General features: G+C 40.6%; 1 protein-coding gene across 7 annotated transcripts in view; it reads right to left on the bottom strand.

Annotated features, from left to right (window-relative positions):
• The window catches only part of HIPK3 (homeodomain interacting protein kinase 3), a 68208-nt gene that overhangs the window by 39124 nt on the left and 4156 nt on the right, over positions 1-24928 (bottom strand). For 4 of the 7 annotated variants that reach the window (XM_082284008.1, XM_082284013.1, XM_082284009.1 and 1 more), the window contains exon 2: positions 12701-13796. In XM_082284008.1, coding sequence (XP_082140134.1) covers positions 12701-13794 — 1094 coding nt within the window. In that variant the 5' untranslated portion in view covers positions 13795-13796. Of the gene's footprint in view, positions 1-12700; positions 13797-14091; positions 14186-14247; positions 14313-24928 lie in introns of those variants that run through there. The other 3 variants (XM_082284011.1, XM_082284012.1, XM_082284014.1) reach the window with 3 other exon arrangements.

Genomic DNA, 24928 nt, shown 5'->3' with positions numbered 1-24928 from the left:
CAAGCATGCACTCTCTTCCCATTCCCCATACACTTTTGGGTGGGATATCTTTTGCTTTTGGGGGTTTGAGGCTTTGTTTGGTTGCTGGGTGGAGGGTTTTTGTTTGCATTTGGGGCGGTATGACCGTTTTGTCTTGATTTTCTTAAATAAAGTTCCCTGCCCTGTCTGCAGAGGTTTTTGTTCCTCTTGCAGTGGCAGTGCTAGTCGTGAGAAGCAAGCATTGAGCAATGAGCTGGAGAGAGAACTAAGAACACAGGCTCTTAGTCAACATCAGGAAACTATTTCCACTTCAGAAGTCAGGAAGCTTTTCGCACGTTACTCCACAAGTCTTTGTGCCACATTATTGAAGAAGAGAATCTGCTGTCATGCCCCACAAATGTAAACAAGCTTATCAACAACCACTGGACCTAATTATACTTCGCTGTTGCTGTTTTTTTCAGATTTGCACTACTACTCTCCCCAGACAACAATGAACAACCCTAGATCTCTGTTTTGTTTTCTATAGCATACAAAGGCAACACACATATTACTGAGTTAGTCCAGAGCTATGCACACACTGACTTGCCAAATAGCTACTGCAAAACAGCAAGAGTAACTACCAGCTTCTTCCTTTTCACCCTGCAGCAGTCACTAGTTTGAATCTTCCCCTCTACTCTGCAGCTGCTGTTCATACCTCTGCCACTGACACCTTGGGGATTTTCATCTTCTGTCAGATTTGGGTTGAAGTACTTGAAGGTTCAGTGGTACTGGGACAAAGGCACACTTTATGCACATTAATCAGTCAAACAAAAAAAGCTCAGAGGTCAGCTCTGAGGTTTTTCCAAAAATCCCCACTAGATTACACCCATCCAGTAAACAACAGACTTCTTATTGCAGGAGTTTCTTGCACTACCCATTTCAGAAGTGCAAGTGCAGGCCACCAAACGTCCCCTCCAACAAGCTGATCACAGTCCATTTTCATAACAGGTGCTTTCACTTGTCCTCACAGCTCCACCACTGGCAACTTAGAAGTGCAATATACACAGAGAAACTCCAGCGATTTATCTGCAACCATTCTCTAACGAAAAACTCAAAGAAAACATACCAAGAATCTTAAAGAGGAACTACATGGACACTGTCTCATGCAGAAGAAAAATTAAGCTATGTCACTGTAACTTGAAAACTGCAGAATGAATCTGCTCCAATGACTGCCATTAAACCACAGAATACTTGCACTTTTTGATTTGCTAGAACACACTAACCTGTGTACTGCCTTTTACCTCAAAACATGTAAATCTCGTGCTTGACAAAATGTTAATTGTGTCTCACAAAGGAAAGAGCCATCTCTTAAGGTAAAGCCACAAGAAAAAATTAAAATGGAAAAATGTTTGAAAACATCTTTCTAAACTTAAAGAGCAAAGCTAAAACCAAAGCACAACAGCAAGGAGAACGAGTTGTTACATCCAATTTCATACGTATTTAAAATACAAAAGCGATGCAACTCATGACCAACAAGGACTGAGAGCATGCATGCGTGCAATACACAGTGGTGGGATGTACAAATAAACCACCACCAAGTAGAGCAGCTTTTTGCCATACTTAAGCAGCCACAGATTAACACATGAGTTTTCCAAGAGGTTCACATTTTGTCACACAGTCTCTGGCTCCCCTGAGCATCAGCCTGGCACCCACTATCAGAAACACAGGGAAATCCAAAACAAGGACCATGCTAAAACTAGGAAATTGCAAGTCTCCTGTCTGGAGAGAGAACAGCACTAATTAAAGTAATTAACTTCTGTTAGAATTTTCATTGTGTCAGTAAAGGAGAGGGAAGGGCTGAGGTTGCTGTTATGCACTTGGCATTCCACACTCACATAACACCACCTCCTTTGAAATGGTTACATTGATCCAGATTCTGTATCTTGGAGGAATATGACCTATATACATTGGTTAACAAAGTACTTGAACGGGCATTTCACTGGCATTATTCCACACAAGCCTGCAAGAGAGAGTCAGTGGTCTCACGCAAGCTCAGTCCTCTGGACACATAGAATGAAAATGCTGAGTGTCAAAAAATAGCTACAGAACAGGAAACCACATATGGGCGTGAGCTCCATCCAATTTAGTAAATTAAATATTAGATTAAGTTTGGGGGTTTCTCTTTTAATTTTGTATCAGATACCTCTATGTGAGAACACGGTCAGGGGGAGTCATTTGATGGTATTTGTACACAGTCTAATAATGATGCTACAGATAGACACATGAAGAAAAAAAGGTGCTTCATATATGCAGATGCTTAATAATCATAACCTCAAAAGAAGTGGTGTGTGGAGAGATTAAGTGGAACAAAATTAGCGCTAATTTGTCTTAGGCAATCCCGAAGTTGTTCTTTCAGGAAGGCAACTACAGGGCTACAAATTGAATATCCCAAATGGCACGTGGCACCACTCCATGAGCAACCATCCCTGTGGGACAGTCATTCCGCGGGCAGGGTGGAGTACTGGGGCACTAATGACACATGCTAATTCCTAATCCTCCTGCTGCGTAATACCCTGCAGGGTTATAGGGTTCCTCCCTTGTTAAATATCAGTTAGTTTCCTAACTTTTTTTTTAGCAGCTAAACGACTGCTGTCTATATTAAACACTACATTAAACAGGAAAATTACATAAAGCAAGGCAACACCAGCAATGTAAGTGGTGTTGGTCAGAAAAAAACAGATCACTGTCAACTCAGTGAGAGAAGACTCAGAGTTCATGGTAGGGCCAAAAGACGAGTAAAAGAACCAGCAGAAATAAACCTGAGAATCAGTTAAGCACTTCACTCTTTTCGTGCCTCTGTGCAGAAGTTACTCAGCACAGCCGGACAGACATCAACTACAGAGCTTTCCCAGCTACTCTGTGTGTACAGGAAAGCTTTCAATTTAAGAACACTTTCTTACTGGAAATTGTTGAAACAATTCGAGGCTATATGAAAACCAAAGCATAGCCAGAAGCCATACCATATAATCTACAAATTATATGCTCCTGTTCTACTTTCCAGCTCTTGTTACCAAAAATGCTGAGGCCCTCTGCTCTACTTCCAGCTACTTTTCCAGAGAGGTAAAGTGTCCAAAGCCAGAATCATCTCCACACAATGCTGAGCCAGCACAACAATGGAGTGTGTCCAGAGAAAGGCAACAAAGCTGGTGAAGAATCTGGAACATAAATCATATGAGGAGCAGCTGTGAGAGCTGGGGGTGTTTAGCCTGGAGAAGAGGTTCAGGGGAGACTCTGTCACTGTCTACAATCACCTAGAAGGAGGATTTGGCAAGAGGAGGGTCAGGCTCTTCTTTCAGTAACCAGTGACACAACAAAGGGTGCCTCGAGTTGCACTAAGGAATGTTCAGTTTGGATATAGGAAAACTTTTCCTCACAGAAAGAGCAATTAAACATTAGCAGGCTGTCCAGGGAAGTTGTGGAGTTCCCATCCCTGGAAGTGTTCAAAGAATGTGTAGAGGTGGCACTTCATGCTATGGTTGAGTTGGCATGGTGGTGTTCACTCAAAGGTTGGGTATGATGATCTTGGAGGTTTTCCAACTTCAATGGCTGTATGATGGCCATTATCAGACAGCATCCTGCAAGTCTTTGCATTACTGCCAGAAACAGAGGAGCAGCTGGAAGTCTCTCCAGCCCTGCTGTGACCCATGGGGAGCATCCAATGCAGAATTCATTCACCAGGTAGTTCTCTAGAGCAGCCAAAAACCTATGGCATAGTCTCCAGATATACCATAAGACAAAGTCCAAAGCCCATGGACTATAGCCACCTTAGTGAACTCAGAAACTTGGCCACGTAGAAGATGCAATGTTTAAATGCAGCTCAGAAGCCACATTTTTACAGTGATGGGTGGGACAGGTGTGTGGACATAGTGAAGAATACTTCAAGATACTAAAAACACTCAACAAAATATGTGTAGCATAATTTATATTAAAAAAACACAAACTCAATCTTGACTGGATGGCAAGCAGTGAAGGGTGAGAAAATTAGCTCAAAAATTTAAATATTAACTAGGGTTCAAAAAAAAGGCACCAAGAACAACATCCAATACTATTAGTGTAAACATGGCTTTTGCCATCATATCTTTTTGGCAAGTATCAAGTGCTATTACTGATCTATGACCTACAGCACACCCTAACAGTTTTTCAGTTGATAAAACAACAGTAGTACGCAGTTTAAAAGCTTCATGTAGTGTTATATTTATACAAAAGCCTTGTATTTAAGTGAGGTGACAGGTGTTGCCTGCAGTTTTTCAAAGAAGCCATGAAATGCACATGTTCGAAAGTTATCAGGGAATTAAGTTTTATTAAGAGAAAGTAACAAAAATAACGATAAAATCTGTTTCAATTCAATTCCTACAAACAATTTTGGGCAATTAAAATACATTTTAAATTCACATTAATTTTTAATCTTCAATATTAAGAAAGGTTTTGTGCACTACACTTGAAACAATAAAGTGTACTCTTGTGAAAGATTTCATCATGAGGTATTGGGTGGTTTAAATATTTTGAATACTTAAAGATTCACTACAAGGGTAAGACCCTATCATTCTAAAAAACATCCAAGAAAGCATTCAAAACACTGATGAAAATTCAACAGTGCAATTCTGAATAAAGGTAACCACATAGAGATACTTTGTGAGAGATTGCTGCACTGTCCTGGGACAACAGAAATATCCTTGGTATTTACAAAAGGGGTAAAGGTTCTTAAGGTAACATCATAGTCTCAAAATGCAACTGCTTGAAAATCTTATCTATGAAATGCTTTTGGCTTTCTTCTCCCAGCCCTCTAATCCCATTTCACTTGTTAGCAGCTGTTTTATTAACAGTCCAAACAAACAAACAAAAAAAAAAAAAAACCTTGAAAACATTATAGGACCAAGGACCATCAAATATACAGTATAAAATTTAACAGTTCTGGACATTTCAGGAAACTCATTTTCATACAAACTTTAATTTTACTTAATTTTTATTTATTTTTTAAGTACTTATTTTTATCCCAGACACGTCTACTACTTTCCAATCAGTGCCTGAATTCACAAGAGGTTTCTTTTCTTGTCAACATTTTGGTTTTTAGTTCTCTAATATTTTATTGCTGGTTTTGGTCTGAATACACGTGAGTGTTAAGCGTCCCAAACATGCTCACATATCAATCTGCACTTGCTCAACCTGCTTGATTTTCCAAGCAATAGACTTCCCACATGTCTTCTCCATCCTCTTCCCTCCTGCTGGATGCCAGAGATGCAGAAGAGCCTTCACCCACAAAACACCTCTCAGCTGAAGCCAAGGATGTCAGGTGGAAGAGACAGGGGCCGGTGCAGAGGCTTCACTTTCGATCACATTGATTCAGATCTACTACCTGCTCTTACACCAGAAATGCACAGCCACATTTTCAAAAGAAGCCCAGTGGGAGCAACTTGTCACAATATTTACAAATACAGCACTGCAGCTAGCACTGATATTTTCTGCAACAGAGATATCTGATATAGCCACACTCCCGTACGCACAGATGTACGATGAACAGATCTTTGTGACAGAAATATCAGTGCAGTGAAAAAAAAAAAAGGATCACATTTCAGGATCTATTTTAATGTGTGAAAAATAAAAGCTGCTTCCCAAAACTTTAGCCATGGCACACAGGTCTATCATTCAACCCCAGAAAAAATGCAATATAGCAAGAACCATGAGGTCATTTGTCTTGAAAATTAGGAAAGAATTTCCCTTCTGTTCAAACAAGCAATCTAAACACCGAGAACCCCCATCTGAAGTCTGAATTACACTGTTGCTCCAGCAATCATGATTAACTCGAAATCTGGGCTGACATTACTAGAGTCTCCAGCAAGTACGTGGTACCTTCAAATGCTTCCTGTGTAAGCCCAGGTTATAGTACTCAGAAAATCTCTAGCTCAGGAAAAAACCCAACATGAACACTGGATGCCATTTCATCCATTCCCATCCCCATGATTCTCCTCTGGATCTTCAGAGAGTATTTAAAAAAAAAAACCCAACTTGCAAAATTCCAGTAACCCTGACACTCTTTTCTACAGCATTTTAAAAAAATCCCAAACACAAAATCAAAAACCCCACACCATTATCAAAAAATCTACTCTTATTTTCTGCTCCTATGAACAAAGAATAATAAGGTATTAGAGACCACATTATGTTGACTAGAAAATAATGAGTTTGTTATCAAATAGCTACATAAACATGAAGTTATGATGAGCTAAGATTGCCACTCCTGGATGATACTCATAATGGTTTTTGTTAGGTCCTATTAATCATGAACTAGAAGTTTAAAATGGGAATTCAATAAAACAATTAATGAACAGTATGCAAAAAGTACAAAGTCTTGCCAAATCAATAAAACAATTTGTTCACAGACACAAGCCACGAAAGCTTATCTTGACATTAAGTTCCGTTTGCTCAGATAAGGAAATAAACCAGCAGCTGCAGCTCTGCAACTTTAAAGAGGGGGAAAAAATTGTTAAGTGTCCCAATTCACTTGTAATAGCAATTCCTTACATTATCAGGACTCTCTTACATATACGACTGACAGTAACCATGCTCACAGCAGAGCAGCTGACTTTGAACAGGCTGACCTTGAGCAAGCAAACGACCTCAGCAGCATGTACTTCTGGCTTATTTCACTGCAACAGCGAAACAGCCTCACCATCTATAGAAGTCTACCGTCTCTGGCCACCACCCCTGACTATTTTAAGATATCCCAATACACTTCGGTGATGCACAGTTCAAAGTGATAGAATAACATCTGCTAGCATGTTGAAGTGCAAGTTGTTTACAGAGGCATTTTGAGCTTGTTCTAGTACTGCGCTTCCCAAACTGACGGAAAAATCAATTGATTACCAGAGCTTTGCTTCTCATTTAAACATATCAACCTCAAAATTTAATAAATAATGAGCAAGAATTTTAGGCATTGTGAAAGGAGAGAAAACCCCAAGACATCCCCCTCTAGATAAAGCTCATTTAGAAGCTTCAAGTACACAACAGCAATGGGTGAACTTGAAAAGGCAGTTGCTTCCCGAGATGTCAGTTTTGCAGCTTCTCCCCTTGGTCACTGCTATAAAGAAAAGCTGTATTAAGATGGATGTTTACTTGTATAGAGGTTTTTAACTGCTATTTTAAACATACAGAAGCTGCATGCTGACGTGATATTAGGGGAAGATAATCGTCAAGTTACTCGGATGCAACGGTTGTGTTACTGAGTCATAACAACCCATCCTGCTGACAACCCCAGCCTACAGAGAGAAAACATTCAATTTCCAAAAATCGCTCCAGGGAGAGTCACTGTCAGCCTGTGCTCTCAGGAGTCCCTGGAGTGACAAGGACTACGTCTAACCAAGTTACAAAGGCCAGGGAGAAAACAAGCCTCTCTGGGAATTTATGGCCATGAGAATTTTTTTTTTTTCTAATTTTGAAGGAACGCATGTAAGAGGGAGAACAAGAAATCAAGTAAATTGCATAAATTTGAGGGGGAAAAAAACAGCATAAGCTCTTGGTGGTATATTCTGAAACTTAGCATAAAGCTGAAAAAAATCATAAATAAAAAGCTGTCCTAGTGCAACAGCCTCAGAGCACGCACAGAGCCCTCACTGAGCCCAGTTCACGGGCAGTAATTAAACCACACAGCTCAACTACTTTATTCTTTTTCCAAAACCCTTTAAAACCCTTTAAAACAGAAGAGCCCATATCGGACCAAATCACTCTTTGAGCGGCAGCAGAACTGACTGGGCAAGTGAAAACAGTGTCATGACCACAGAACACAATTATTATCACTTTTCCTCTGTCCTCTGTGATCTTCATGGGAGAGGAGGGTAAGAGAAGGAGAGGGGGGAAAGCCTGCTCTCATCTACCAGGAATACATCCAACAGCAATTTTTCCATCTCTCTGAGCTCTGTTGCAACACTATTGACATTTGGCATTTTGTCTGGAACAAGTCTGTTGATTAGCAGCTATCCTTAGTTGGAAGGCTGGAGGGAGAATATCACTGTCCGGTTCTGGAATGAGTTGACTGCACTGAGTGCATCTACTCACATCATTTGCTTTTCCTTAGGAGTGCACTGCTGAATACCTAAGACCCTATTTTACTGCTGTCACCAGTGGAATAGGGAAACATTTCTGGGCTCCAAGCATCTCTTACTAACCAGACACGTTCCATTCTGCCACGCCACTGAAGTTGCCCACCAGCCTGTTGGGTCCAGCTGGTGCCCAGTTTAATCTGGAGATCAGTTATATTGCTTCCCATTCGTTTCATTTTCCCAGTAAATTTGGCTATGCTGAACAACAGTTTGCTTGCAGACCCCTGGATGCCAAAAGGAACATCCTTTGGTTGGGAAACCAAGTGCTTATCTTCAAAACACATTTTCAGTCAAGCTTCCAGCTGCACTCTACCAGCAATATAATCTGACACAGCACAAAGATGATGATGTTTTCTTTGGAGACAGGAGGTGAAATGACCATGGAGGCAGCTATGATGAGCCACTGTTCAACTCCCTTTGGGGGCTGTGCTGCAGCAGCCTGCAATGAAGTAGCACACTCGCTCCTACGCCTGCAATGGCTACTGTCAGATCCACGATATTAGAGAGATTTTATGAATGATGAGTTTGGTAAGGTTTACTGAAGACTCATTTTCAAAATCCCCTTAGGAAGACAACCCAAATTATATCAATATGAAGGTGATTCCCCTTGAAAAAAAATTAAGCCATAATTCCCTGAAGAGTTACCACTGAATGCAACACACTGAGAAGGCCACTGCTTCCCATGGCAACAGAAACAAGGTAACTTGGGTCCCTGAGGCAGATGGGCAGCACTACCTTGATCATTTCAGATCACTCGACTCTTGGAGGCTACTGCTCATTGCAGACAGCCATTTCGAAGCCCCTCTTCTCATACGCGCTTTCCTAAACGCATCTCACCTCAGGAAAGAGGCAAAACAAAGGAAAATTACTTCCAGAGAGAAACACCATGCCCTGGAAAAACTTTCTGCTTCACCAGACGAGCACAAGAGACCAGACTTAGAAACAGATGTTTTGATTCTCCTCCTCCACAGCCTGCACTGTGTGATAAGGGGGAAAGAAGCTTTCTGTTTAGGATGCAACACTCCCCTCTTCATGATTTGGGGTGCAGTTGACCAAACGGGCAGCAACACACTTCTCATACCATTTCCATAAATGACAAAAGCTTGATCACCTACACTGCATGTAAGGGCATTTTCTTTTGAAAATGTACACACTGCTTAGTTATTTACCTCCTTAGATCACTCATAAAAGGTCAGCAGTCTTAACGTGTGAGGCCAGAAGCAAAAAAAGGCTTCAAATACCAGATCTCTCTAGTCCACAGCTATTAAAATCCAGACCAGCATAAAAAGAGCGTGTAAGCACAGACACTGCCTTTCAGGGAAAGAGCATTGAGAATAACATCTGATCTTTAAAACAAAAATCATCTGTGACTTCAGACAGTGTATCATAGCTAGCATTTACTCATACCCATACTCAACAATTTCTAGCAATATAACAAACAGGAGTTTCCAAAAGGAAACAAAATGTCAAAATCTATTTTTCATATTTGTTTTAACCATTTTCTTATCTTCTCTTTGCTTGACACAGAAACAGGAAAGCATCAAGTGATTATCACTCCATCCACTTTGTCTTCATTTTTCTGCTTGCTTATACCCTTTTAAAATTCAGTTAGTCTCACTTGTTTAGGATCTCTCCTCATACAAAAGTAGCCTAACATCTCCAACAGTCATCATTATATCACCTCTCCTTCTGCTATAGGCGAAGGAAAGCCAGCTCATTATGCATTCACCTGGCTACATTATGTTCCCCTGCTTGAGTCTTAATCCTCTTATTACTCATTTTTCCAATTCATTACTCACTTCCTCTTACAGATGCAAAATACTGACACTAGAATTCAAAATGAACACTAACACTAGACTTGGCGGCATTCTCCATTCTCATGATCGTTAGTTCACTATGGTCCCAGGAACAAAAAGAAGCGGCAGTGATCAGATTGGGGGGAAAAAAATGAAAACAAAAACCCCCAACAACAAACAACCTTTTCTCTTTATTCAGTTTTGTAAAACTTGTTTCAACATGTCATAGTCAAACAGGTCAAACCTGCACTATCACCCCCAATCTCTTCTAATACAAAAAGCATTGAAGTACAGTTATATATAACTGCTCCTTATTTGATTGTGCTTTTTTTCAATCTCACATAAATAAATTCCATCTCAATACAATATATTCTCTGAAGGCCCTTCTCATTCTTCGAAAAGAATTTTCACATTTCTCCAGCATCATCTATTTTGAAACCTTTTGAATCAAATCCCCATTTTCTGACATTATTTACACTAGTCAGGTGCTTCCAAAGGAACAAAAAGAAATTTTGAGGAACTGCCAGGCTACACAAAGTTAGTTTGAATAACACAACTGGTAGAGAGCTATGCATCCATGATGAAATCCAGCATGCTGAAAACCTTTTCAGAAGGAAAACTTTTGTTGACAGCAATTGTGAAGCATAGTATCTTTTTTCAGTATTATCTCAACCAATATTTATATATTAAAAAAAACATTGAAACAGATGAACCCTAAGCATTTTTCTTTTTATGTCCTTTGTATTTGCAAAAATTACTGACTTAAATGCTACTTTACAGAAGGATTATAAAACTATACAAGACAAAGAACATGAGCTACTGAAGCCTGAATATTTACAAAAGCACAACTTACTAACTACGAAATTTTAGATGCACATGCCATATGATTCAACATCACTGAGGCAAGACAAATACATGCACCCACAAATCTTATCTTATTCTTGGGGGATGATATTTTTGAATAAACACCCACAGGGAACCTCACTTGCTCATATTTCAGTGCAATACAAGCATCCAAAATGCACACAAGGTGCCAAGGAGTTGCACATTGATCCTCCCAGCATACCTGCTCAACCCCATAAGCATGCCAGAATTCTACACAGAGGTGCAAAGTAACATCCAACCAAGTAAAACAGCACTACAGCTACTATGTTTTTATGTAGGCAACTAAAAAAAAAAGCACTACACTTTGTCTACTGAGCCATCTGAAGCAGAAAAAAAATGTTGAAAGTAGTTAGTTGAGGCTGAAGTACTACAATAGGACCACCCAGCCTGGCTCTCCACAGCCTCCCCTCTGTCAGTTCTCAGGGAGGGAGAAGGGAAAAACGGCAATAGCTCACAATAATCTGTAATTGCTTCAATAAATAAAAAAGCCAAAATAGGTAGGGAAACAGTCTCAGACCATGCACCCTCAGTATCTGCTGGATTATGATTCTGTATGGACCAGCTGAAGCTAAGACCTTTGCACTTGTCCAGAGCCTCTCAAAATTCCTGCCATCTTTGCAAGCCTGGCCTGATTTGTCCTGAGGCCCAAAACCACAGTATCTTAAGTGGTGTATAGCTTTTACACCAAAATGAACTCCCAAGTTACTTAATTTTTTATTCACTCTTGTATACATTTTTGTATAATGTGGGCATGCATCACTCCGTATCGTTTCCCAATTTAGTTTTCTGCTGATGAACTTCATGTAGTTTTCAAATCCTCTGCTGCAGTTTGCAATTAAGTAATAGAGAATGCAGGTGATGAATTGGAATATTTTATGTGAGCACTGTACATGAAGCATCCTTGTTTACAAGCTCCAGTCAAAAAATAGATTCCTCTGGCATGAACTCCAATCACTAATTTCATCAAGACTAGAATTGCACTGCACAAGTTTTCATTTCCAGCATGAATAGCCGTAAAATATTCAAAATTTTCTTCAAAGTACTCATTGTCCTAGTTTACTAGCTTCTTACTGAATTGGCAGACAGGCAATACACAGCACATACTACTGCCAATGACGCAAAGCAGAACTGAAAGAGGTCTTCAATCATGACAAATTTGGCTTATAAGGAAAACAAAAGGACTAAATATTGGTAATTTTTAAATGTCAGGCAGATTGGCTAACTATTCAAAGAATGCTTTAAAAAAACAACCAAACAAAACTATCAAAAACATACATCCATTTTGAGGCAAAAGTAGAATGCAACCATATACCAAAATCACTTTAAATGCCCTGGTGGCATCACCCTAAACATTTAAGCATCCTATCACTCCCTAACTCCAGAAGTTCACTGAACTCACAGCTGCTTAAGGCACTCAGTCAGAATGGAGTTTCTAAGAACTAGGGAAAATATTTACAAGTGCTGGAGAAAAACAGAGGCATTTACATAATCTTTGGCAACAGGATATAGAAACATGGCACTTCTAGTACACTGTCCAGCTGCTTACAGAAAAAAAATCCATCACGTCAGGAAGGCTGGAAAGACATCCTAAACAGGCAAGCAAAAGATAATTTTTTTCTCTTTTCCTTTTAAACAGTCTCAGAGGTCTCAAAATAACAGTAAGTGATGACTTCAGAGAGCAACACAAAACATACTTCCAGGAAAAAAACAACACTGTAAAAACATTCAAAGCAAGTATTCACATTCAAAATGGCAACCAACCACATAATTCGCACATTCCTAGATGGTTTCATCTTTTCCAAATCATTCTTATTAGTTACTTGGAGGAGTAATTATTTAAGCCATTAACTTTCAGAAATGCTAAAACCTTGTTCCACTAACAGCTAAAATATCAAAGTAGAAGACACCTACCTGTAATACCGAGATTGTAAGTAAGTTGAACAAATAGTCTTTGATACATGGCTGGCAGACCCAAAGTCTATGACTTTGACCCGGTAAGGCTGTCGAACGGGATCCACCAACATAATGTTCTCTGGTTTGAGGTCAGCATGGATTAAACCCAGACTTTTTAGTTTTTTCAGTGCAGTGGCCACCTGTTGCAGAATAGGCCTTATTACTTTCAGTTGCAGAGGGCTGAATTTGTTTTGTTTCAGGAAGTCGTACAAATTCTGTTCCAACATCTCAAAAACCAGACAAGTATGGTTACGATGCTGAAAGCATTCATAGGCTCTCACAAAGTTAAATTCATCAGCATTTTCAGTGCTTAGTCTTGCTAAGATGCTCACTTCTATTTGCCCTTGCCGTGCGTACGAAGGATGATTCTTCAAGATTTTGATTGCCACAATCTCATTTGTCCCCCTTTTCCAGCACTTGACTACTTGTCCAAAGGTCCCTCGTCCCAGGAAATCAAGAACCTCGTAGGTGTTTTTCACAGAGCACAACACCTCGTGCTGCACTAACTGGTAGTCTCCGTCCCCGCCGGTACCGCTCTGCTTGGAAGCCGCGGCCGTAGTCACCACCGCCACCGGGTTCCCCACGTTGGTTTGCAGCATTGCAGGCAGGATGGACAGTTCATCGACGATCTGCATCGTGCTGTTCTGATTATCCAGCTCCTCGCTCTTACGCTTCAATCCACATCGCTGGGCTCCTTCCAGGAGATCCAACCGGCTTCCCTGCGTCCCAGCCCGAGGGGCCTCTAGCTGAGGTTGCTGTGCCCACGCTGCCAACACTTTTGTAGCACCTGCAGTATTTTTTAAAGCAACAGCATTTGACTGCAACCAAAAGTTCTGTCCTCGAGGTCTATCAAATGGATTTTTAGTCTGAAAGAAAGTACTAACCCTGTGGGGAGAAATTCCGAAGTTTTTACCATTCACATAGATTTGCGGGTAGGTTCTTTCGTGGTACACACAACTGCTTGGTTCTAGTTTGAGTTTCTTCACACTACAAAAGGCACTTGACTGGGTTTGATAAACATATGGTGGATAGACCAAGACTTGTGAGGCCATACCTACAGAGGGAGAGAAAAAGAAAAAACAAGTGAAAATTGTGCACATTTCCAAGCTTTTCAGCAGCTGCTACTTTTAAATGAAGAATCACGACACAATTACGTTCTCCAAATGAGCTGGTCTAAAGCTGTTTTACATTTAGTTTCTTGTGACCAGAACAAGGCCCTCAGTGCTTTACCAGTGCATGCAGAAGGACTTTAGCAGCTGCAGGTTACTGCAGTTAAGTGCTTTAGCTGGTTGCATAGGACTGAGTCTGCAGCAGAGCACTACATGTCATTTTTCAGGCGGGGGACCTACCTTTGTGCTATTAAACTCAGCTTTCCTTTAAAACCTCCCACCATTTCTACGTACAAAAGCAGCAGTATTCAGTAACACAAGTGAAAAACCAATTCAAATGTTTAGCAATGACAACATAAAATGACGCACAAGCTCTCAATTGTGAGTCAGTGCTACCTGCTATGCAAGGTATCCAACCTACTCATTGTAAGCACCACCAGGCTTCCAAGAACAGAGAAATCTCACGACTGCCAAAGCTCAAAGAATTTCACTGGGATGAAAATGAAAGTGATCAAGCCATGTGATGGGGCCCAAAATAACTTAGGGGGCATGGGTATGTACACATAAACAACAACAAAGTTCCAGTAAATTACGATGTACAGTAACCTAATCCATTCACGAAAGGCAGGTGCTTTCCCTGAGTTCTGTTGCACTCCGTTGCAGAAGTTTGTATAACAGTGACAGAGTCATCGGGGTAAAGGCACTGACTTTACCTTCCAGGTGTCCTCTTTGCACTGACCCCTTGTCCCCTTCCAGACACCAGCCCTAAACTTGTCTGTCATGCTACACACTAAGAAAAAGGCTCTGGATGGACCCCAGTGTAACTACAAGGTTTCAGGGAAGTTATGGCTTATACCAGTCTGATCGGCTCCCGGAGACAAATTCAATACCAGTAATACCTTAATTAAATCACTTACTCATACCAAGCACATGAAAATTCTGGTAATAGGTATTTAAATTGTAGATGAGCCACATAAAACCTGAGCTAGACATTGCAATGACTCTGATCAAATGAAAACTAACCAAAAGTATAGCATAATTATTCTGAAGCTGTGATTTGATTTATGCAAATGAACATTTAGATATCTTAAGAGCAATTAAAATAATCACACCAACACCTCAGTTTAGAATCCTCTAATGGGTTTTGTCCCAGCTGTAGAAGAAAATTTCAAAGCCCTCTCCTTCCCAAAGTTGTTTTCCCAGAGCCGGATGATGTAGAAAGCTGGAGACAACCAGGGAACAGCCACCAGCTGGGTTCTCCCACCACCAAACATGATGGAACTGCCACTGGCCTCCTGCTCCACACCAAGGATTTAACACTAACTATTAACCTCAAAACACAGCCAAAAATTCCCCAAGCTCTTGATTTCTCTCCTAAATAACTTACCCCATTACAAGGTGCATAAGCATTATTACTGACTATGAGATCTTATTGCCTTTTCTATCATAAGTATATTTAATAAATCACTTACACAGATCATATTGTTTAGATAAAAAAATCAGCCCTCACTGATCGTCCCAGAGTATGTCCAAGCCTCTCTGGAGCTTCCAGTGGCACCTGCACAGTTCAGGCCAAGCCAAACCTTCTATCAGCACCTTACCATTCCTCCAGTTCTGCGATGACTCGAATACCACATCTGCCAAAGACACTAAAATATCAAAATAATGCTTGGTTCAAGGTTCTCACTAAAAAATACTCTGCTTGCTTTTTCATCACAAACCCCTTGCTTTTTGACATACGTGTGCACGAAACAAGTAGAATATTCAAACTCAAAAAACATTTACACTTCAAAAGCAAAGAAACTTCTCAAGGACACACTAGTGTGTTATCCCAGTTTGCTGACAGGAGGGTTCAGATGCCCAGCATCACCTTTGTGACTCACAGACAAATCTAAATGCTGGGCAGGCCCAGAGGCACAGCCACACCGTGCAGCCCCTGGGCAGAAATAGGTCCAGTGCACTTCCAAGCAGGAGGGAGTGGGGACACCTGGCCCACAGGTGAGAACCTGGCCAAGCTGCAGCAGCCCCAGCAGGTCCACTTGCCCGGGATGTACCGTGACCCAACAGCAAAAATCCTGCTCCATTTAACTTCTGGAGAAGGTATTTGCCTGTGTAAGCATGTCACCAAAGTTGAAGACACTAGATTATGATGATGACTACTTTGAAAAAGCAGTGATAAAGCTACACTGCAATTAAGGATGTTTTGGAAGACAGGACAACAGTCCAGTATGAGGGAGAACCAGAGGGACCAGAGGCCCTCTCAAATCCTCATCTGAGCCTGTGGGGACCACTGGCATTCAAAAACAAATTTTCCATAGCTCATGCTGTTCAAACCAGTCCAGAAGACCTGGAGGAACACAGTCCCAGCTTTCTCTTTAACATTAATTTCAGTTGTATAAGAAAAACTAGGCCATCATCTTTTGGGGTTAGTGTGTTTGTTACAGGCCTAACTCCACGACCCTGAACTCCAACCACAGTAACAGCTCTGTTTGCAGATAAGAAGTGTTTACTGAGTTATTACAAGAACAGTTTTAGCAACTAAAAAAAAAAAGAAAAAAAGAAAATTGAGCGCTAAATAGAAGAGGTAACATACCCTGGAAGAACTACCTTTGATACAATCATGACAGACTGAACTAATAAAATAAAATTTTACTCCATGCAAATAAAAATGGATTAGTACAATCATCTTACTTCTTACCTTCCCCTAAACATTTCCTCATTACTCCCACCATTTTGCTTGTTTTTTTTCTAAACATACACTTCTAGATGCCAATCTCATTTGGAGATGCTACAGTATCTTCACATAACCAGTGAATAAGGTGTTCCTGTGAAACAGGCACATAAAACCCTGCAGTATCCTACATTTGAGACTGCTTAAAGACCTCTGCCACACACTCACAGTGCTCAGAAGGCATTTCAGAGAGAACCACACTCTACCCAACATATATGCATGCAATCCATCAGGACACATGTAACTATCCAATACAACCAACTGCTGGAGGCCTTTGCTTTGAGAAGCTAGGTTTATAAACAGAACTGCTTTCCCCTCACCCAGATAAAAACAAATCCCCAGACAGCAGAGGTGCACAACAAACCTTGAAGGGAAAGTGAAAATACCACAACACCCACTACCATAACAGCACTGCTGTGTGATATGGGGCTGTTTGTTGGTTTGGGGTTGTGGGGTTTTTGTGGCTGGGGATGGTTCGGGTTTTTGGCTCTGTTTTTCTTACTGGGTTGACTTGTTTATGAGGTTCAGAAGCCTTTTCTTTTGAAAACTATTTTGAGGTATTTGGATTACAATACATTCCTATGGACAGCTACACCTGAAAGAATAAAGAGTTATTGTGTTGCAGGTTTTTTGTTGCCCTTTTTTTTTAAACTGGGACTCCCAGCAAAAGAAAATAACACACAGCACATTTTCACCTAGCAGAGAGTGGATCTTTCTTTTCCCCACCACAAAACATTTCACTGAGTTTATACATCTTTCTGCATACTTCTTAATGAGACTGTTCCTGCTTTTGAGTACAAACTGAAGCTGGCCAGACTATACCTACATTAACAAGCCCAGCAGCAGAATAAGAGAGTGATGTGCAGAGCCAAGCAACCAGTGCCAAAGGAAAGAAAAATCTTCTGTGCTCATTTCAGGGAGGTTACTTGAGCCTGAACACTCATACGCAGCTGGTGCACATCTTCCAGCTAAATTTAATTTAAAATAAAAACCAAATGTGTGCACTACAAGACCTCTCCAGGATGCAAACCAAAGCAGAGTAAACAAAACCATCAGAAGATGGACTGAAAAGTGCAATCCCCAGGTGACAGCACCACAGTTACTTGAGTAACTTCACAGTTGACTTTCAGTTTTAGTCTCAGAGAAGTTTTCCATTCCCCCACACATATTTTTAAAGCCCTCTTCTGCTTCCCCAAGTGCAAGGAAAGTGTAACAACTTCACTGCAGCACAGTGACTGCTCCTGGGCAGTGATACACACAACGTGAATTTGGCTCTGGAGTTCTCCAGCTTGTATCCTCCAATATGGAGGTTGCTGATCCCACCTCATTGCTAATGAATACTGCAGGGAATGCGCAAAAGAAAGACTGACCCAAAACACCTACCAACTGTGACTACCTCTAGATAGGCTTCCTTCGAAGGAATGAGTCTTCTTGGTTTGAAGCAGAGAGAACTAGGAAAACTTGGCTTACTAAACATTAAACTATACAAAAACATGTGACTTCTGACCAGAGTTAAGACTCTGAATTCTGTGCTTCTGAAGAAAGTATGAACAAAGTAATGAAGCAAACATATTTCAACTAAGTAAATTAATTGTTTATTCCTTTAAATAAATTAATAAATATATTTTCACAAAGTAGTATCAGTCAACAGGAGACACTTCACAGTTTGTCCCCCCCGGCCAAGCTTCTCTCTACAGAAACTGAGCAGCAAACCATACAGATGTGTCTCAGCAAAATGAGACACCTCTGGTTAACATCTTGCTAATGTTCACCTAACCATAACAATGCTCTTTACTTCTCAAAATTATGTCTCCAGCCTTCTTGGGCAGTTCTAGGCAAACTCAGGAACATGACTGATTTGGCAGACTGTGACAACCTTGAGAGGCACAGGCTGTTCCAGGCCTGACCACCATTAATAATTAACTTTACTGTGACATTTCCACATGACTGAGTGAGGGGGTGTGTGGCAAAGTAACTGGTTAATAAGGCCACTGCAGGGGAGCTCAGAAGAAATGGCCACACTGCTCCTTTAACTCATCTGCAAAATACACAGCCCCTTCTACCTGCCCCAGCAGTGCAATCGCCACGTTGTTCCTGGTGTGTAAATTACCGGCACACAAAGCCCAGCCAGCAGCAGCCACCTAATAACAGAGTTAAATTGTAACCCAAGAAAACTTGTTTTCCAGCAGCTTTCTGGCCTCCATGGGCAACAACCAGTTCCAACACTCTCACACCCTTCTCACAGTGCAGCTGGGCATCAAGGGAGGCTTTCTAAAAGCTCAGTGACTTCCAGCAAATGCACAATTTGAGCAGTGGCACTTAAGAAATGTTTTGTTTATGTTATGCATTACTTTGGAAACACAGCAAGGATACAAACTCTCATTTTTCCCACGTAAAACAATTGTTCTTTTTATATTAGGTGCCACCCAACTTCTCAAGTTATTTAGCAAATACAAAGCTGAATTAGCTGCCCTCTCTTTCCCCACAGATGAAAATTTACAACCAGTAGTAGCAGCACCTCTGTGTTATTGTTTATTTTGGATATGTAGCTGAACAAGCTGTACTGATGCAAGTACTTTCATACCCCGTGACCTGTTCACCCTGAGGAATTCCCTTACTCCAGCTGTACAATTAATAACAAAGCACTGGCAATTGAGGTTTCATGCCATTTATAAAGGAAAACACATCCACAGAGAGTGTGAAGTGTCCAGAAATACAAGCCTCAGGAGTCCCACCCCCTGGCCACCTCAAAACCAGCTCTGTGAGCAGATCTGTGACCCACAGAAGGGACAGAGCAGAGCAAAGGAGACTGCACAGAGGTGTTTCAGGTAACTTATGCCATATAAATCACTTCCTCACATAACCACGGAGACAATTCTGGACACAAACTGCACAGGCACGCACACACTCCACCACAGAGAACCGGGAAATGCAGAGGCAGCTGATGGTACCTCACCAAGGAAGCCAACACCCAGTTCTGGGGTAGCAACCAGAGACACAGTTTCATGACAAAAGAAGTCATTACCATTCTTGATTACAACACCTATTTCAGAGCTCAGGGATTCTGGCCCATCACACACCAAGAGAATTCAGCTGAGCCAACGCTGCCTTTGCCCAACATGAAACCTCAGTCCTGCACAGGTCAGTGGCACAGGTCGAGGCTGAAAGGCCAAAGGCTGGTTCCAAGCTTGGGAGAGTTTCAGTGGGAAGCAAATGATACAATGATCCAATTCTGCAGTTGTAAAACTTAGTTACTAACCACCGAAAAAAAATGTTACAGGGCTGACTTAGGTCTGTGCAGCAGTGGAGATATTTTTACAGACACCAGCGGTGTCACGCTGATATCAGAAACTGAAAATATCAGTTCGTTTAAGTGTGATACAAACCAGTCTCAATTGCACCATTGTCTCGATACTTGGAAACAGAACCGACGCCATACACTGAGCACAAACATATTTTACATAAAATATCAGAGTGAACTGCTATGACTCAACGCTGCCATAGCACCAGTAGCAGTGCTCAAGAATACAATTGCTTTATTCATATTTTCCACGAATATCAAAAGCCAAATCTTGTGATACCAATATGACTGCAATCATAGCTGAAAAGATAAATGAAACAATGCTCGAAGCGTTTCTTTTTCTTCTGGGCAAGCTGCTGTTGTGCAACTGGAAAGCAAGTACAGGCAGGGCAGCATTGGCCACCAGCCCCAGTGAGAACATGCCCTCCAAATCAGAATGTGCCACCATCAACATAAACAGCACATTTAAACCAGCCAGGGCTTTGCCAGCCTAATCTCTTCTTTTAGAAGACTAATTCTTTTTGAACCTGAAAACAGAAGGCACACTCAAATAAAAGTCCTTAACAGTGGGGTTTTGGAGAGCCCACACCTTCTGCACAACAGTAGTGCTGAAGGATCTGTTCAAACTACTGCGACTGCCTGTCACTCTTCAGTGCAACAGGAGGGACCAGGGCAAGTAGAGAGGCACGACACAAAGCCAGACTTTTTCCACTGCTGTATTTCCAAAAGATTTTGCCACCTTCCCTAAAGCAAAATAAAATTTCATAGAGGAGATTAGCTCAAACTGCTTGTTGGTATATCACGTGTTCAAATGCCACTGTATTTAAAACAAAAAATTCCTTCTTAGACCTTTCTTATTTCCACTCATTTTATTTTTTATTCAATTGCTTAATTTTGCGTTCTTCAGAATGCTGGCCTTTTGTCAGAACTAGAAATGGACCAACCCAGCTAAGCAATTCATTTAGAAGTTTCATTTTAGAGTAGCTCCAGACAATACCAAATGCAGCTCCTGTAAGAATATAAATCTAGATGGCTGTTATCTTCGTTGCCACTTTACAGAAAGTCTGGCATGCCAGCACATCTGCACAAACATGAAGGGATCTGACATACAAACAGATTATCAAGTCCTCTAAACTACTCAAAGTGGAGGAAATTAATCCAAAATTATCTTTCTTCCTCTCGCTATAAAAGATTTCCACCTGGACAAAAAAAAAAAAAAAAAAAACAACAAAAAAACCAAAACCACTTACAAAACAATACACCAACACAAAATTCCTGTTCTCCCCACAGGACCTGCACATTAACTCTGCAGCAGCACACACACAAATAACCTGTCAAGCTCACTGAGTCTGACATGCAATGCAAAAATTTGCAAATCAGACTATTCTGTACCAAGAAGGTGAATAAAGCTGATTCATACATTGAGAACTACCTGGCAGTAAGTAATATTTGAGTTAAAACTTTCCTCATATACATGGAAAAATCAGCCCCTCTTCCAAGAGGACCAACAAGAATGTCACTATCAAGTGGTTACTGAGGTGACAAGACAGCACACCTAGAGAGTATTCAACTTCCTCTGCAACAAAAATGTCAGAGTAAATAAGAACTTAAGCCTTTATTTGTTTTAAAACTGACGTAACTGTAAAATAATTAAGGCATCTAATCCAACACACTTTCCTTGACTGATCTTTTTCTGCTGCAGTTTTCAGGTCAGTTGCCCCAGCTACATCCAGTAACAACTTCCAAACACACACAGACTGAGGTAAACACACGTACACACAGTAAGCACATGTTTGAAAGGTATTTTTATACATACACAGAAAAAAACCTCTGTGAAGTCCCAGTATTTGTCCCATAATAAAAATTCCTTATTTAAAAGTGGTTTGAATATTCTGCTTTTATATAACAGGTGTTCTTCTTTCCTTGTAAGCAACATCATCATGAAAATAGCATTGGTTGCTTGCCGAAAACAGCTGCATAAATTGGACATGGCATATGTAGAACAGCAAAGAAAAAACAGAGGGAAAAGGTGTTTACCACTCCTTTCAGCTTTCTAAGGATGTGGAGGAAGCAGTGTCTCCTACAGGTAAGCATCAGGGTCTCTCACAGAAGGATCAGCCTTCTGCCTCCTAATGAATCAATAACTGTAATAAACCACATTATAATGTTCCCCAAAGCTACACCAGGGCAAGAAATTTCTCCCTCTCCCCTATGCAAAGAAACTTACTGATTTAATTACACAGAAGGCATACAAAAAGAAAGGCATGATCACATGCAGTATATGACCCACTACCTGGGGGCCATAATAGTACTGATAAATGTGCATACATTTTTTCTCTGTTGTATTCCCTTCCATGTTTAATAATCTTTCCACTTGTAGCATAAACAAACTTTTAACAGCCACTCTTGTTTTAATCTTCAAAAGAATGTTTAGACATCTCTGCGACAGAGTTTTAAAAACACATTTAGTCTCAAACAGCATTTGTCACAAAGAGGTCCTAAAGAATTTCTTGGGAAAACTTCCCAGCACATCCTCTTGCTGGGCTCAGAGTTGACACAGGCCAAAGGAAGAAGACAGCCCACAGCATCACTACAAAAGCCATAAAGAAGAGTTATTAAAATCACCCTTTAGCATCTCATGAAAGCAATCCACTCCTATTACACTGAATACCAACCAATTTCATGAATCACAAAATAAGCTGGTATTAAAAGGAAAGAGGAGACAAAGAGCTTTTTTCTCCTCCTAGGAACAAATCTGGTTCCTTCTGAAGCACTTCACAAGATCTCAAACACCAAAATTCCCGTATTTAACAGACTCAAAAGCTGAAAAATAAAGATATCTGAGGACCTCTTCTACCCCTATACAATTCCTACAAATCTTCAAAAAGAAGCTGTGGAAAAAACTTCTCAACTGGAACACACAGACTATAGACAAGCAACCAAGTCCAATAGTTAAAAAAGGGAAGAATTGAAAGGAAAGGTGTAAAAAGTAGCAGATGACCAAAGTTTCTAGGAAAACACAGGAAGGAAGATGTTTACAAGACAATGATGCACATTAACAGCTTCAGTCGAAAAGGCAGAAAGGCATCTTACATGAAACAACTAAAAAGCCTCCTGCAAATTGTGTTAAGTTCCACCAATTGTGCCAACACAGACAAAACCTGCACCATAGGAAAGAGGGGAAAAATTAATATATTTTACTTAAACTAGTGGAATTTGGTAAAAGTTAACATAGCATTTTTTTTTTTAAATGCTGACGGAGGACCAAAACAAAGTAGTAAACATGTTGAGACTCTGGAAATGCAAGAGAAGAAATGCTTATTCTATCCATGAAAGAAAAAGTAAATTACTTTTGCAAAAGTAAATTAATAAAACTTTATATAAAATTGTGTATATAGATATTTTTTTGTGGATACCTGATACTAGTGGTTATTCTTGCCTTCCAAAGGGAGCTTAGATCACCAGTAAGAAAAGTTTCTTTTCCTCCCTTATAAACTTTCTAATGATTAACAGTGCTGAAGGAGTTTTCTCTCTGCATTTTTGCCTTTATAGGTGAGCTTCCTCATCCAGCCCTTGAGCCTGCACTAGCTCCTCTGTGTAGGACTTGTTTCAGTCTATTCCAGCAGGAACAGGGAGAGATTCAGATGTCAGTTGACATCCAGAGACCCCAGGGAGCAGGCCTGGAGGGATCTGGTCACGCTAATAAAAGCAGCAAACATCTTTGCTATGAGGACACTCCAGCCCCACACAAAGCACAGCTGCACCAGTTATTGCAATCCCAGCTGAAGTTGCTCTCCTGGCACTTTTTCCTGCCCAGGGACCAGTTTTGCCATCTTACTTCACCACTGCAAGATGAGGTCAGCACAAGGCGAGAAGATCCACTTCCATCCCACAGTTCACAACCAAGAGTCAAGTAAAACTAAAGCAAGACCCCTAAAATAACCCAAAGCAGGTTTTCTCTGGTACTGGTGGCTGCTTGCCCCAAGGCACGGTAACAGCCAAGCCAAGCTTCGTGATAAAAATCTTGCCTCACCCAGCAATTTAAGTTCCTTGGAAGTTTAGTGTCCTGGTCACACAAAGAACAGCTGCAGGACAGCAGAGCGTGGTAACCCAGAGCAGCACAGCTTCCAGAACAGAGGAGAGCATGACACACTCAGATCAGTGGATTACAGAGAGTGGTTTCCAACAAGCCTGGAAAAGCGGCCATGGGCATCTCCAATCATCTCCAAATCCTCCCCTTTGAACGAGGAAGGTTATGGGACTCTGCACAGGTATCAGCACTGAGCTTTCTTGCCCCTAAGTTTTCCACCACTTACTCTAAATGGGTGGTTACTACAGTGCCTTATGTATCCTGCAAGTGATGTTCATACAAATAAAAGCAGACTTTCATTTGACAATAGCTGACTTTTTACATTAGAAATGTTATTTGTACTTAACTTGTAACATGCTTTAAAAAGCACTGAAAAGTTTTCTAGAACTGTTACATTATCTTAGCAAGAATGGAAAGCATGAGTTTAAGACTACTGATTTTAAGGACAGTTTTTTTGATGGGAGTGCCCCTCCTAACACGCAAGGAGAGTTCTCTGTACATAAGAATCCAATTACTTTTTTAATATTAGGAGTTGCTGTAACTTTGATCATACTCAAAGATAGGAAAATATTTCTTATGTCTGTTGTCTTTGGATGTTTGACTGCATCTTATTTTATTGCTCTTTTGGAACTCGAACTTAGCATTTTCCTGTTATACCCAAATACTAGAGCATAAGAGAGCTGGAGAAAAGGGGGGAAAGGGATTATATTTCTTACTTACAAAAAGGAATAATTTTCTAATCTTTTTCTGAAAACATAACGTAAAAAAGACTGTCCAAAAAGTTTACATAATGCTGGAACTAATAAATATATGAAGTTAATAACATAGGGAGAAGTATTTTGAAATTACACACTGACTCCAAGTCACAGCATAAGAAAAAAAAGCCAGAACTAAACTACTTGAGTCGACTTGCTTAAAAAACAGTTCAGTTATTCAGCTCTTCTTCCTTTTCCAA

This window comes from Coloeus monedula (assembly GCF_965178545.1).
Source record: "Coloeus monedula genome assembly, chromosome: 6".
NCBI classification, from domain to species: Eukaryota; Metazoa; Chordata; class Aves; order Passeriformes; family Corvidae; genus Coloeus; species Coloeus monedula.
The sequence above is the reverse complement of the archived record's forward strand: the minus strand, read 5'-3'. Positions and strand labels throughout refer to the sequence as shown.